The following is a 17,031-nucleotide window of genomic DNA, read 5'->3' on the forward strand; positions in this document are numbered from 1 at the left end:
AACAACAACTTGTGTTCCAATAAATGTGTTCTCAAAGTGTCATCCTTGTTTGTTGCTTGCTCTTCACCACCAATTCCTGCACTTCAGCATCAGCCTTCTGAGCTTGTGCAAGCTGAGCCAGATCCACTGGAAGATCATTGGTGATGGTAGATGAATGAATTGCTGTGGTTACATGATTAAATTTGTCTCTGATTGATGTTTTCTTGACAGTGCATCTGGTACATTATTAAATTGACCTTTCCTGTAACGAACAACAAAATTGAACCCTTGCAATCGAATTGTCCATCTCTCCAATCTTGAGGAAGGTTTTGGATGATTAAAAGCCCACGTAAGCGCTGCATGGTCAGTTAAAACTTCAAAACATCTACTTTCCAAATAGTGCCTCCATCTTTCCACGGCCCATACCACAGCTAAACATTCCTTTTCTGAAGCCGAGTAAGCTTGTTCGGCTCCTCTCAACAGACGGGATGCAAAGGCTATGACACGTTCTTGACCATCAAATTCTTGGGTCAATACCGCTCCCAGACCAGTGTCACTTGCATCTGTTTGAACTTTGAAATCCAATGTGAAGTCTGGTACTGCTAGAATCGGAGCTTTGGTAAGATCTTCTTTGATCTCCTCAAACGCTCTCTGACAGTCCTCTGTCCAGTTCCACTTTGTACCTTTTTTCTTCAATGCATGTAATGGAGCTGCCTTGGAAGAGAAGTCTTTAATGAATCAAGAAATCTCTGGACTTCTTTAACGGAAGTTGGAACGGGGAAATTTTCCACTGCATTCACCTTTTCAGGGTCAGTTTTAACGCCTTCAGCAGACACAATGTGTCCTAAGAATGTCAAAAAGGTTGGATGAAGTTGCACTTCTTTAAGTTGAGAGAGAGTCCGGCGTCATGCAAACAAGTGAAGACTTCTCGCATGTGAGTGAGATGAGTGGAGATGTCTGGTGAATAAACAACAATGTCGTCAATGTACACCATACAGAACTGATTCTTATGCTTCCTAAGAACAGGTTCCATCAAACGTTGAAAAGATGCTGCAGCGTTTCTAAGCCCGAAGTGTAAACATAAAAATTCATATAGCCCTGATGAAGTGACAAATGCCGTTTTTTCAACACTTGCAGAGTCCATCTCCAGTTGCCAGTAGCCAGATTTCAGATCCAGTGTGCTAAAAACCTTGGCTCCCTGCATGGTTTCTAAAATGTCCACAATTTGAGGCATAGGGTAAGCATCTAAATGTGTTTTGGCATTCAAGCCATGATAGTCAACACACATTCTAGAAGTGCCGTCTTTCTTCTCTACTACAACAACAGGCGATGCCCATGGGGAAATGGATGGACGAATGATCTGCTTTTCCAACAACTCCTTTATTTGTCCTTCTATAAACTCATACTTAGTAGTTGACACACGATATAGCTTCTTCCTTACTGGATGTTCATCCGTAGAGATGATCTTGTGTTTCACCAGTGAGGTACGGCCTAAATTCTGAGTGCATACCTTGGGCCACTCCAACATGAGATTTTGCAGCTGTACTTTTACATCAGGCGAGGTCTCAGCCTTTTGAGCTACCTGGTGAATCAGTTTAGAATCTGCATCATCACACGGGAGGTTTTCTCTAGAGGTAATGCAAGAAAAAAGTGATTACTTGGTTGTGCCACGTGAAAGTTAAAAGGAATGGCTGGGGCTGTGTCTACATCTGGCAAATAGAATTGATCAGAATTAAAATCTATTACCATTCGTGACTGTTTTAAAAAATCCAGTCCCAAAACAACCGGTACTACCAGGTCACCATCCTTGAGTACATAGAACTGTACTTCAAACGTCTTCCCTTGAACCTCACAGCTCTCTCTTACTTTACCAACAGCTTTTTGTCGATGTCCATTGGCGAGCATGAAAGTCTGTGTACTGGGAGGCAAACATTTAGCTTGAGGTTTCAACATCTCCCATACCTTTTCTTGTATCAAGGAGTAAGTGCTCCCGGTGTCGATCACTGCATTGATGAATTTATGATCAATGGTAATGGACGTTTGAAGTGAACTGAAATTATCTGTTCGGTCTACCATCATAAGATGAGTTTTCAGGTCTGGTTTTTCAGAGGTTACTCTTTTCTTATTTTCACCACTTGTGTCCAGTACTTCTTACTCTCTACCCAATCTTTCTCCACTTGTGTCCCCAAACGAACAACATCATCCACAGTTTTAGCTGTGCCTCTGAGAAGTGATGCCAAGCGTGGGTTGCAGTTCCTAAGAATGGCCTTCACTATCTCACCTTCAGTCATCTCAGGTTTGCTTCGGAGGCAAATGGCTCGATAATTAAAAGCAAAGTCTCTGACGCTTTCATTTGGACCTTGTTTGCGACTTGCCAGTTTCTGAGCAATGACTTCTTGGCCGTCTTCATTTAAGAAGGAGAATAAAAACTTCTGCTTGAAAGTTTTCCAGTCAGTAATGTTAGCTCTCTCTGCTCTCCACCAGTCCTTGCCTGTTCCTTTTAAAACAACTGAGAGTGAAGCCAAGAGTTCTTCATTAGTTAAAAGACGAAGATCATGGAAGATCATGGAGTGGAAGATATTCTTCCACTCTCTCTATAAAAGTAACAGCATCTTCAGGATCTGAGCTATCAAAGGTAGGAAACTCCAGCTTTACTGGAGGATTATATTGGGTTACAGAGAATTGAGATGAAGTAGACCGACTTTGGTGACTGTTTGTGACTTGTCTCACCGGAGTTTGATAGATTACTGACTTTCTGGGTAACTCATCAGTAACTGGCGTAGAGACGGTTGGTTGAAAAGCTCTCATCCACTCCTCAATTTGCTTATCTCTGCGTTTCAAACAATCAATGACGGTTTTTCCCATGTCATCCATCTTGCTTTGAGTCCACTCCTTTAATCTATCAGTTTCTCTTTGCAACTTATAAAAAAACTTTATCTTGAAGAGATTTTAGCATTAACGCGACTTGCGTCTCCTTAACTAGCTCACTTACTTGATGTTCAAGGTTGGCTAGGTGATCCTCAATGTTAGTGAGACGTGACTGGTTGCCATCAACTCCATACATGTGGTGACTATCCTCATTAAAATCAAGGGGTGGTGGTGGTAGGTCCTCAGTAACAATTACTTATTTTTCATCATCTGAATCAATGTAAAGCTCATTAAAGGTATCAATGATTTCGTGAACAGGTTCTCTTCTCTGAGTGAAAGCTTTAGAAGAAAAATCCTGATCAGGTGCTATCTCATCATCCTCCATTTTATGTTTTTTTTTTTTTTAAACAAAGGCTAAGTATAACACTTCCAAAATCAAAAATTCACACCGAATAGTTTTTCAGCTCTGATAATTTGGTGGTTGTCCCTGTTCGGGCGCCATCTGTAACACTTCCCGTGTTACCAGAGTAATTTCTTTTGATCTTACTAAATTAAAGAAACAACCACCGAGCTGATTCTGTGTACTCCTCGTTTATTCTAGTGCTCAAATCTAACTTAAAGCCTCTTATTAACAAAAAAACCTCTAAAAACTTAAACAATTGATTTCAGAAACAGAAAAAAAATAAAATAACAAACATTCAGTGTCTTTGAGGTAGGAAAAAAAAATGTTACTACTTCCCCAATCGTTGCAGGCTTAGTCCAGTATATAGGAAAACATTGAGTACGCTGAAATAATGTGGTTGTTTGAGGCACCAATCCAACTTTCTTCCTTCTCAATTCAGCATACCAAATCCTTTTGAGCATAAATATCCAGCTGTATGAACACTCTCCCTTCTTCTAGGGCGGTGTAAAAACAAGCTTAAAGATATTTAGAATATTAAGGAGTCCTTTAGATTGAGCTAATACCACAAGGTTTCTCAATCAGGATTCAGACATTTTTTGGAAGCAAAAGGGAACACAACCACATGCTCCCTCCACCAAACGAATCTCCTTCTTCTTCTGTAAATTTTATTGGCAGCTTGCAATCATTGTGCATTACCGCCATCTACTGGGCTGAGGTGTGACCATATTGGGACGTCATCATTCTTAATAAAAAAAATAAAAAAAAAACCTAATCAATAACATCCTATAGGATCAAGGCCCAAGCTTCAGCTGTTGCTGCGTGTTCAGCTCCTCCAGCTTCCACTTTGAGCTCCTCAACCCCCAGGAAGAAAAAAAAAAACAAAAAAAAAAAACTAAATTCTACTTGCTAATTGGGTTTCTTTAATAAAAGTTATAACCGCCCTAACTGTACACTGTGTGCTGGCTATACTCAATAAATTTTCCATTGTTAAATCTTTCTTTACCGCTCTCTTCATTTTTTCCCTTTCTCTGGTGTATTGTGTACAATCTAAAAGTATGTGTTTTACATTTTCTATTACTCCACAATTTGTGCATAATCCAGTCTGATGTTTCCCTATAATATGTAATCCACTATTTAAACTTGTATGTCCCATCCTCAGTCTGCTAAACCATGTTTCCTCCTGCCTTTCCAATCCACTGATTTTACTAGCTGTAACCTCTTTGTGTATTTTATACAAATGTCTGCCTTTTACCTCCTTATCCCATCTCTCCTGCCACATTCTGTTAATTTTGTCCTTAATAATACTTTTAATTTCTGACCTGCTTAATTTGATCTCCAGTTCAACCAGTTCTGATGTAACAGCATGTCTGCCTTCTCGTTCCCCTCCACTCCCTTGTGTGCAGGAACCCATAGAAACACTACGCTTATGCTCTGTTGATTATTTTTAAAAATTAGTTGATTAATTTCATCTAATAGATCCTGTCTACATGAAGACTTTCCACTCTGAATGCATGCTAGTGAGGACATTGAGTCTGAACAGATGATCACCTTATTGGGTTTTACTTCTTCCACCCATTGTAAAGCCAGAATTATTGCTAACATTTCTGCTGTAAAAATGGCCAAATGGTCTGTTGTCCTTTTTTTAATATTAACATTATACTTTAAAATGTGGACTGCAACCCCTGTTTTCCCAGTCTGATCTTTTGATGCGTCTGTGAAAATCTGAACTGTGTCATCATAATTTATGTCAATATATTGCTGAACTTTTTGATATATCCCCGATTTAATTAAATTCTTAACTTCCAAATTTACCCTGGGAGAATAAAACATCCATGGTGGGATTGTTGGTGTACTAACAGTTTTGCAACACGCAATGCTGTCAATTTCCAGATCCTTTGCCTGCCTATTCCCATGCCAGCCAAAACTGCATGATGGGCGCCCATACTCCCAGCAATCTAATAACACCTGCTTTGTGGGGTGTGTTTCTTCATGACCTTGCAGATTTGTCCAGTAAGACATGGATAGTTTTAATCGCCTTAGGTCTAAAGGCATTTCTCCTACTTCTATTTGTAATGAAGGAATAGGTGTTGTCCTAAACGCACCACAGCATATTCGAAGTGCCTTGGCCTGTACTCTATCTAGTTCTTGCATTAAAGTTTTAGTTGTTGAACTATAAACTATGCTTCCATAATCAAAAACAGAACGAATCAATGCAGTATAAATCCTTTTCAGGGACATGACTGATGCTCCCCAGCTAAACCCTGCTAAACACTTCAGTATATTTATACCTTTTTTGCACTTATCTATCATTTTCTGAATGTGTATTTTAAAATTTAACTTAACGTCAAACCATACCCCCAAATATCTTATACTATCAACTTGCTTAAGTTGCTGCCCATACAGTTTAAGATCTATAGTTGGGTTCATTCTTTTTTTGGAAAAACATATAAATTGTGTCTTTTCAATAGATAGATAGATGAAAGCCCCACTCATATGACCACTTTTCAACCTTAACAATTTCTGATTGCATTTTAACCTTCAGATTGTGAATATTCCTTCCTCTCACCCATAATGCCCCATCATCAGCATATAATGCTCTACCCATCCTCTGATCTATTCTATTAAAAATGTCATTAATCATTATATTAAAAAGCATTGGGCTACATACGCTTCCTTGTGGAGTACCATTCTCTATTGGATATATACTTGAAAATTCCATCCCTACTCTTACCTCTATGGTTCTGTTATTTAAAAAATCTTTAATCCAGTTAAACATCCTGCCACCTATTCCCATCTTATTTAACTTAATTAAAAGCCCCTCCTTCCACAACATGTCATATGCTTTTTCAATGTCAAAAAATATAACCAAAACAGCTTCTTTACTTACTTGAGCTTTCCTGATTTCATTTTCTAGACAAATAATTGGGTCCATTGTTGTGCGTCCATTACGAAATCCACTTTGGTAAGGGGAGAGCATTCCTCTTTTTTCAATTACATATCCTAATCTTATAGTAATCATTTTCTCCATAATTTTGCATAAATTGGATGTAAGAGCTATTGGTCTATAGCTTTTAACCTCTGTTTTATCCTTGCCAGGCTTACCTATAGGGACTACCACAGAGTGTTTCCACATTCTAGGCAATTTCCCTTGCTCCCATATCTTATTATACAATTTTAAAACAACACTCTTAGCCACATCTGATAGCTGCTCTATCATTTTGTAACTCACCTCATCTTTCCCTGGTGAAGTACTCTTAACACCTATTAAAGCTCTTTTCAGTTCAAATAATGAGACATTTGTATCAATTGCACATTCATTTGTGACTTTCCTCCCCAATATGCCTCTATTTTCCTCATTCATCTTTGCTCTCCACATTAACTCTTCACTGGATAGGTTCTGTGTGCTATGTACCTTAACAAATGCCCTAGCCAGTACCTCTGCCTTTTCTGCATTAGTTACTGCCTCAATGTCATTTCCTCTTATTATTGGTAAAGCTAAGTCCCTTCTAATGCCTCCCATTTTCCTTATCATTCCCCATACCTCACTAACCTTGATTTCAGACCCAATATTGCTACAAAAGTCTCTCCAGTATTTTCGTTTTGCCTCACAAATTACTCTTTTAGCTTTGGCCTGTGCTTTTTTATATTCAATTAAATTATTGAATGTGTGATTTGATTTAATGACTTTAAAAGCCTTGTTCCTTGCCTTAACTGCTTCTTTGCACCCCTCTGACCACCATGGAACCATTTTCTTTTTCCTCATCCCTGTAGATTTACCTATAGTCTCCTCTGCTGATTCATAGAGTATGCCAGTAATCATAGAGTTCAATTCTTCAACATCATCACCTGAATGTGACATAATCCCCATCAACTTCCCACTTGCTACCATACTATAATGTTCCCAGTTGACCTCTTTCATTTTCCATCTTGGGAACCAGCTACCTTCTAAATGTACACTTTGGTCATTCATCTTTGTCCAAATAGGGTAATGATCACTTCCCAAACTATTATCATTAAAAACCTCCCATTGACTTCTCCCTGCTATTTGTTCTGACACTATAGTCAGATCTATAGCTGACTCTGTTCCTCTGCCTACATCAAATCTTGTACTTCTTCCATCATTCAAACATACTAGATTGTGCTCATCCATATACTCCTCAATGATCTTCCCATTTTCATCTGTTCTTGTACTGCCCCAGAGTGAGCTGTGTGCATTGAAATCTCCACATATTATTACTTTACCATTTCCCCTTTCCCAAATACCTTCTAGCATAACTTTTGTTAACTTTTGACAGGGGTTGTAAAGATTAGCTACTTTCATTTTAGTTCTGTTTGTCCATATTTCAACAATGACCACTTCAATCTGTACATCATTGTTTATAGCCCTAAAATTAATACCTTGTTGGACGAATGTAGCCACTCCACCACCTGTTACAGGACTTCTATCTTCGCGCACAGCCGTGTACCCATGAATTATAAAATCAAGAGAGGGTTTTAACCAAGTTTCCTGAACACAAATAATATTAGGTTTAACAGATAGTTCTTCAATAAAACACTTTAATTCTTGTCCATTAGAAATTAAACTCCTGGCGTTCCATTGCAAAATGGATATACCCATCAGCATCCACCACCACTTGATGACTGACTTTCTACTACCTCTGTTCTAAGCATTTCATTAATAGAATCAGTTGTTAGTCCCTCTTCACCTAGGTACTTCTCTGCTGCTTTTAGGATGATCTTAATTCTCGCTGTTCTGCTATCTGTTTGAGCTGTGCAGTTAATGACTTCCACCATGAATGCAATAAATGTCTTCTTTTCTACAATCAGAGTATTTTCATTTACTTTACAACATTTATGCACAACAGTTTGGGCTGGATTTTGGATCACAGGTGCTAGGCCTACCCTTGGGCCTAAATTATTCCTTGTTTTAAAGTCAACTTTTTTGATTGCTTCAGCATATGTAATTTTTTCTTTCATTCTCACATTTTGGACTTGAACTGCTCTTTTGTGTGCTTCACATCCCTTATACGCAGCACTATGCTCTCCCCCACAATTACAACATTTAATTTTGATCCCTTCAGTACATTTACCATATTCATGTTCCCCCCCACACTTAGCACAACGGGCCTTAGCCCTACACGCTACAGCAATATGACCAAAACGTTGGCATTTAAAACATCTTGTCGGTGGGGGAATGTATGGTCTCACTACATAACTAACATACCCAATTCTAATCCGTTCAGGTAGTTTTTCCTCATCTAAGGCCAACATAACAGACATACTTGGTCTTTTAACACCGTCTCTAGTGTATGGCAGCCGTTTAACGTTGTTTACACGAACTCCTCTTATATTTACTTTAATTTCCTCTTCGGTCACATCAGTCGATACTCCAGATATAACACCCATAGCTCTCCCTCTTTCTTCCCATATTTGCGGCTTCACAGCCTTCCCCAGCAATGTTTTACACATCATTAAACCTTGCTGTTGATCTCTGTCTTTGCAAACAATTAACAAATTTCCATCTCTTAAAGTTTTGACTGTATATACCTCTCCTACTATCTTGTATACAGCTTCGCTGACCTTTAAAGGATTCAATGCACACGGGGTTTGAAATCGAATTATCACTTTTATGTCACTTTCTTTACTCTCGTCTCCTTTGTTTCCAACGGCTTTCCTTTTTTTCCTCTCTTGTCTCACCTCCTGCCAAACTCCATCGTTTGAATTCGTTCCATTAGAAATGATTGAAGCTTCATCACCTTCCATCTCCTCTAGATCATTCTCATATTCTCTTCCTTCATTCACCTTACTTCCTACCCATCCCGTATCACTCCTCAGCCCTCCTTGCTCTCGCACCGGATCTGGGGCGTGCTTCTCCATTCCCGTCCCACGAGCCTTGTCATCTCCTTCTTCTCTCTATCAGCTACCTCTATATCCTGTATGCAAGCTCTCTAGAGCGCCCCCTAGTGCCCTGTAGAATTACTACAACTGCTATAGTCATACAGAAATAAGAAAATAAAACACAAGTAACTTGGGACATGTTACAATGCAATGAATCTAACATATGAGTTTCACTTTTTTAAAGAATTTACAAGAAACAATTAACTTTTTCATGACATTCTAATTTATTGAGACGCAGCTGTACATCACTCTTGTCATTATAGTCTATAGTTACAATAAAAATGTTTCTTGACTTTATCTAGTGGTTATTGTGGGAAAAACAGAAGTAGGGGTTTCCCCCCGCTCTACTCTAATAACAACATGTTGAGTCCGTTTATAAGCAACAAATCACACACTTGTGCATCACTTCTCCCCTCACAGCACACAATATGACATAACATATGTAATTAGACTAATTCAAGACGTAATGTTGGATTGGGAGAATTTGGTTAACAATATGGATGTGGAAAAAGGCATGGATATTGTCACGAAGCACAGTAGGCTATTGTTTGAATTATTGTCAAAATATAGGCCTATCAATAATCTTATTTAAACATTTTCCATATACCTACATTCAAAATGTTACATTTAAAAAAAACACTCATAACATTATTCATGCAGTTATAATTGTTTGAAGTACCATATAATTATATCACCCTTGCGCTGCAGTAAAACTGAAATTATAAAATTACTTTTTCCTGACTCAAATACAATCAACAGACAATAAGTTGATAAAATATTAAAACTAAAGATAATGTATTAATTAAAAGGGTAACATTTAATTAATAATTACTCAGAGCAAAAGTGAAAACTAATGAGATGGACCTCTCTCTCCAACTGACTTGCAAGAAAGAATAGGTATCGGTAAGGTTTTAATGGTGTTACTATTCTTACAGTCTCGCTAATTAAACATATTGGACATAACAGGAAACAATTGAACATAATATGAAACCCATAAGTAACTAAAATGATATAATTTATATCATGAAGCAAAATTATATACAAGAATAAAAGTTATGGACATTGTTCTTTGTGGAGGAACTCCATCTTTGAGTTGATCTGAATCTCAGTTGAATCTGCTGGTTTTGAAGATGAAGATGAACTTTATTCACTGTGAAAACTTTAGATTGTTTCTTTGTCATGTCGCTTGTAACGTCTGGTTAGAACAGATTTATCCAGATGGTATTTTGTTGCTTGATGCGTTACTGTGTCACATCTGGTGAAGATGATCTACTTACTGTGATTGTTTTTTTTATGACTTTGTAGAGCAGATGAATCTTTGAAACGCTTCCCACGTGCAGTGCAGTGATACGGTCTCTCTCCAGTGTGAATCCTCTCATGTGTTTTCAGTTCTCCTGACTGACTGAATCTCTTGTCACAGTGAGAACACTTGTAAGGTTTCTCTCCAGTATGGATCCTCTCATGCAGTTTTAAACTGCTCGCTGAAGTAAAAGTCTTTTCACACTCAAAGCACATGTACTCTCTCACACCAGTGTGTATTTTCTGATGTGTTTTCAAATTTTGTAGACGTGAAAAACTCTTTCCACACAAACAACATGAATGTGGCTTCTCCTTTGTATGAACGTCCAGGTGTATCTTCAGGTTTGAAGCCCTCAAAAATGTTTTTCCACATTGATCACATGCATGCGGTTTTTCTCCAGTGTGGATATTCATGTGTATCTTAAGGTGTACTGATTTTGAGAAACTCTTCCCACACTGATCACAAGTGAACGGTTTCTCTCCAGTGTGAATCCTCTCATGTGTTTTCAGATGTGCTGACTGACAGAATCTCTTGTCACAGTGTGAACACTTGTACGGTTTTTCTCCAGTGTGAATCCTCTCATGTGTTTTCAGTTCTCCTGACTGACTGAATCTCTTGCCGCAGTGTGAACACTTATAAGGTTTTTCTCCAGTGTGGATCATCTCATGTGTTTTCAGATTTGATGACACACTGAAACTCTTGTCACAGTGTGAACACTTGTAAGGTTTCTCTCCAGTGTGGATCATCTCATGTGTTTTCAGACTTGATGACACACTGAAACTCTTGTCACAGTGTGAACACTTGTAAGGTTTTTCTCCAGCGTGGATCATCTCATGTGTTTTCAGATATCCTAACAGACTGAATCTCTTGTCACAGTGTGAACACTTGTACGGTCTTTCTCCAGTGTGGATCATCTCATGTGTTTTCAGACTTGATGACACACTGAATCTCTTGTCACAGTGTGAACACTTGTAAGGTTTCTCTCCAGTGTGAATCCTCTCATGTGTTTTCAGACTTGATGACACACTGAATCTCTTGTCACAGTGTGAACACTTGTAAGGTTTCTCTCCAGTGTGAAACCTCTCATGTGTTTTCAGGTCTCCTGACTGACTGAATCTCTTGTCACAGTGTGAACACTTGTAAGGTTTCTCTCCAGTGTGAATTCTCTCATGTGTTTTCAGATGTGCTGACTGACTAAATCTCTTATCACAGTGTGAACACATGTAAGGTTTTTCTCCAGTGTGGATCATCTCATGTGTTTTCAGACTTAATGACAGACTGAATCTCTTGTCACAGTGTGAACACTTGTAAGGTTTTTCTCCAGTGTGGATCATCTCATGTGTTTTCAGAATTGATGACACACTGAAACTCTTGTCACAGTGTGAACACTTGTAAGGTTTCTCTCCAGTGTGAATCCTCTGGTGCAGTTTTAAATGGGTCGATGTAGTAAAGGTCTTTTCACACTCAAAGCACATGTACTCTCTCACACCAGTGTGTATTTTCTGATGTATTTTCAAACTTTGTAGACGTGGAAAACTCTTTCCACACAAATAACATGAATGTGGCTTCTCCTTTGTATGAACTTTCATGTGTTTCTTAAGGGTTGCTGATTGTGAGAAACTCTTCCCGCACTGATCACATGTGTACGGTTTCTCTCCAGTATGAACTCTCATGTGAAGCTCAAGACTTGTTTTGCGTGTGAAACTCTTTCCGCACAGATCACAAGAGAACGGTTTCTCTCCAGTATGAACTCTCATGTGATAATCAAGATGACATTTGTTTCTGAAACTCTTTCCACACAGAGTGCAGGTGAAAGATTTCTTGGGTCTTCCTTTCTTTAAATCTTTCTGTTTGGGTTTTTCTCCACTTTTGACATTATTTTTCTCCTCTAATTCACTCAATTCTTTTTTCTCCTCATTATCTTCAATTAACTCTGAAACAAAAGTAAAACCAGTAAATTTTCATTAACTCATAAAAAAAACCCCCTCAAAAAACTAAACAAAAAAGACATAAAAATGAAACCTGATATAATAGTGGAAAGTAGACAATTGCATTACAAAATTTTGATCATATTGCTGTAACTTTATTAATTATATGTCCCCGAAACTTTCCATGAATGAAGTACACTGATCCTCAAATTATTAGTTTTCAATCAACAGAAACGGAAAAAAACGATAGGTGAGTGGAAAAATAGTCCAACGACACGGTCGACTCCAAAATATAAAAAGATGCAATCCCGCACTCTATCAGTACTTGATAAATATTGAAATGTATTACTATAAGCACAAGCAATGTTTTGGTTCACTGACCTTCATCAGACATAAATTATTACTTTTAAAATATTATGGGCACAAATCTCATGTTTCTACAGGGAATGTTATTAAGTACGTTTGATCAACAACATGAAGGATCTGAGGATCCACAAATACAAACTGTGTTGCATCAAGAGTGCGACCATACATTTGTGTTATGTTTTCATTTCCTTTTTTCTATTAATTTACAATAATTTATTCATATAATATATAATCATTAGCCATTTATGTAATTTATTGTTTGATTTTTTTTTTTAGCATTTAGCATTTTATTTATTCATTTATTATTTTATGTTTTTATATATTTTTTTATTTCTTATTTTCCTTTATGCATTTATCCATCTGAAATTATCCATCTTGTGAACAAATATTCTGTATGTGTTTTATGGCCTTATTTTAGTCACTTAATTATCTTTTTTTTTCACTAACCAAGCTTAAACGTTTTCTCAAACACACAAACATGTATGCTAGTAACATGCTGCTCATGTATTATTGTAGCCCAGCTTGTGCTGATTACAGTGGAATCAGACTTTAGTCATTAATATGTTTTGAAGATGCTGAATAAAAACACAAATGCATGTCAGAACTACTCCAGGGCCCCAAAACCCCCCTCAGACCCCAGAGGATTAATGCTTTGTGTGCATCACAAACAATCATTACAGATGAATGAAGAATAAACGCCAACCTCCTTGTTCCTCATGTTTTATTCTCCAGGTTTCTGGTTCCTCCTGTTTTATTCTCCAGGTTTCTGGTTCCTCGTGTTTTATTCTCCAGGTTTCTGGTTCAATCATGTTCTCCTCACTCTCTTCTTTAACAAACATCATCTTCACAGCAGATCTCAGTTCAGATGATACTCCTCCAGATATTCCTGCTTGCTTCAACACTTAGTCACGACTCTGAGGATGAGAATATTACAGCTATTTACTGACCTGATTCAAAAACTGTAATTTTATATTCACAGAAACAACATTTTCTAACAGTTTGTATTAAAGCAGCATCACGACAAAACAACAGGAGCCCGGTGAAACTAATCTTCTTCCTCTGGGGTTTAATGGTGTTTGGCAAACAAACATGTGGTTTAGCGCCCCCCGCTGGACTGGAGTGGAGCGGCGAGAGGAGGGAAATAATACGGGGAAATTTACTTAGAGCGTGTACAAGGTGCGCTGATTTGTTTTCTTTAAAAAAATTTAAAAAATAAACAAAGGAATGAAATCATATAGATGAAAATGAATTAAAATGGTAGACTCTCATGGTATTTAATCAGCAGTAGTGCTGCTCGCTATACCTCAGGTAGCCAGCGGAAGGAGTGCTGGCAGATAGCACAGGGACGTCGCGGAGACGTCTGTGAAAGATTGTAGCATCTGGTAAACATCGCATTCGATCGAACGTTTTTTGTTGTTAATGAGTCGTCTTCTGTACCTCTATACCAGGGTTCCACAAATCTTACCCTGGACCTACCTGTGATTTTCTTCTTCTTCTTCTTCTTCTTCTTCTTCTTCTTCTTCTTTGGTGTTTGTTGGCGGCTGGCAACCTAGCTTATTGGTGCATTACCGCCACCAACTGGAATGGATCAAGATATTTGCTTGTATACAAAATATAAATAAATATAAAAACCATGCAAAACAAATAAACAAACTAGAAAATAAACAATAAATAAACTAAAAACCAATCAAAACCCTATATTCTGTTATATAATTTACTTTCTTTCACAAATTTAATAATATCATCATACAACTTACTAGCTGTTTCCCTTAAGACCTGATAAAGTAAAGTCATGATGTTTTACTTTCTTCAATACCTGTGATTTTCTAATGATCTTAAAGATATTGATTAGCATGCTCAGGTGTGTTTGATTAGGGTTAGAGCTAAACTCTGCAGGAGTTCAACCCTCTCTATACAATGAATCTTCAACATTTGAAAGTGCATGCTGCACGCAGACGAATCAGTAGAATCAGGTTTTTAACGCAACACCAGATGCAACCGTTGTTGCAAAGAGCTTGGATTATGCCAGAAGTAGAAGGAGGAATAATTTTACTGACAGGGGATTTGTGGAGTCGCGCCGCATCCAGGCGATATGATTATTATTATGGGGTTTCTCTTTTGTAGCGTGCATCGCACTGCTCGCGTCCAAATGCACTATAATAAAATACAAATACAACAACAAACTCACATAGAAAAACTCTTTGGAACCCATCATGCACAACCAGCCTTATATATAGTAACTGAGTAAAAGTAACAGGAGTAGTGTCTGTTACAGGTTAGTTCCTGTCACACTTATTAAATTTTAGTTCTACTAGCGGACACATATGGACATTGATTCCGATTAGAGAATCAGGCAGGGGAGAAGTAAGTCATCTTCAAACTTCTCTTTAATAGTACTTGTCAGGCCTTGATATCCATAAATAACATCGTTGGGAGTCATTACAGATCAGGTGGCAGTATTTGACAGGTTATTAATTGTGTTGTGGTCTGTAGAATAAAGGAATACAATATGAATACAATGTAATTGTACATATTCATTACAAATTACCACTGAATGTATCAATAACTGACTAAATTAGACATCACAAAGGAATACTCAACTGTTATATAATATATGAAATTATAAGGTAAACTCCAATAGACGGCATGACGCAGCATGTAATACTAACAACACGCTATCACAACGTGATCGTAGCTAACGGGATTAGCGTCTATCCGCGATCACATCGCGATCGTCATTACACATCTCAAACATCCAACAGAACGTCAGACATTCACAATAATAACTATAAAGTGCTAATAGGTAATATTTACATTATTACTCACATTTGTTCACATGAACGCACAACACTGAACAATAACGGGGAGCGCACATTCAGAGCTGGCTCTTGCATCAGTCTGCTGGAAGTAGCAACTACTTTATCAGTCCGTCAGAAACCGTTGCTTATTTTCTGTTCCGGGTGGTCTTTCTGACATCGCCGCCCCCAATTACCAGCAGGATAATTGTAGACTTAAAAAAGGCCATCCGAAGATTCTTTATCTTCTTCCCTCATTTGAGGAAGTGGAATCAGTTTCACAACAGGGCGCAGGTACATCTTGTCTTTGACTTTGACTTTAGCTGTTCGAATCAGATGGCGGCGCGAACACATCGCGAGGCTCAGCGTCTTACCAGATTTAGGAAAATAGTGTTAATTTACCTGGTTATTTCACTCGTGTTCGCGCGATTCAGTTATGCGAACTACAGCTATACTAAACAGTCACTTTTGGACATCAACAAACAGTGTTCCAACATAGTTTTAGATCATCCTTTCGACTTCAGCGAACTCCCGCCGGAGTTACTGAGATCACCGCGGACAAGCGGATCACTCGTACCGTCCGGAAGTGCTCGGCGTCGGCGTCGAGACCGTAAACAAAGACGGGGAAAGCGTGGAGGGCTGCGTGCTAAGCTAAGGCTAAACCCACATCGACCAGCTCTGCCCAGCATCTTCCTTGCCAATATATGGTCTCTGATGAACAAGATGGACGAACTAAAGATCTGGACCCTCACACAGAAATGGCTTATGGACTGTAATGTTATGTTCTTCACTGAAACATGGCTCTGCAACGATGTCCCAATCAGCGTGGTGCATATGAATGGACGCTCTCTCTTCAGGGCTGACAGAGTAGCAGCAACCTCTGGTAAAAACAAGGGTGGTGGAGTATGCATTTATGTAAATAAATCATGGTGTAAAGACTCTGTCATTGTTGATACCTACTGCTCTGCTGAGCTGGAGTTCCTGATTATCAAGTGCAGGCCATTCTATCTACCACGTGAGTTCACTTGCATTGTTGCTGCTGCAGTTTATGTACCTCCAGACGCTAATGCTAACGTGGCTATGAAATAACTTTGTGCTGCTATTAGCAAATTACAAACCCTGCACTCGGATGGAGCCTTTATCGTTGCTGGGGACTTCAATCGCTGCACTTTTAGATCTGTTCTCCCTAAATTTCATCAAAATGTCTCCTGCACTACAAGGGGACATAAAACATTGGACCACGTTTATACTAATTTGAGTGATGCCTACAAAGTCACACCCCTCCCCCACCTGGGTCAGTCTGATCAACAAAGAGTTGTTCCTGCTTCCCAAGTATACCCCGGTCATCAAATGTGTGAAACCTACAATAAGGACTGTTAAAATCTGGCTGGAAGGTGCTGACTCCACTCTTCAACATCAATTCCAGCACACAGACTGGAGTGAGTTTGCTGCCCAGGCCACCACAAACTCTCAGATTAACATTGACATTTACAC

The 17,031-nt window shown here is 38.5% G+C and overlaps 1 protein-coding gene across 1 annotated transcript; it reads right to left on the bottom strand.

Moving 5' to 3' along the window:
• Positions 1-9,350: 9,350 nt before the first annotated feature.
• Positions 9,351-14,271, bottom strand: LOC306852526 (uncharacterized protein). The gene is made up of 3 exons (XM_079389426.1): positions 14,219-14,271; positions 13,446-13,656; positions 9,351-12,381 (listed from the first exon to the last, which is right to left on the bottom strand). Exons 2-3 carry the CDS (start codon positions 13,582-13,584, stop codon positions 10,418-10,420), a joined length of 2,103 nt encoding a protein of 700 aa, XP_079245552.1. The 5' UTR covers positions 13,585-13,656; positions 14,219-14,271; the 3' UTR covers positions 9,351-10,417.
• Positions 14,272-17,031: the final 2,760 nt, after the last annotated feature.

Source organism: Barbus barbus (assembly GCF_936440315.1).
Source record: "Barbus barbus genome assembly, chromosome: 3".
Lineage (NCBI taxonomy): Eukaryota > Metazoa > Chordata > Actinopteri > Cypriniformes > Cyprinidae > Barbus > Barbus barbus.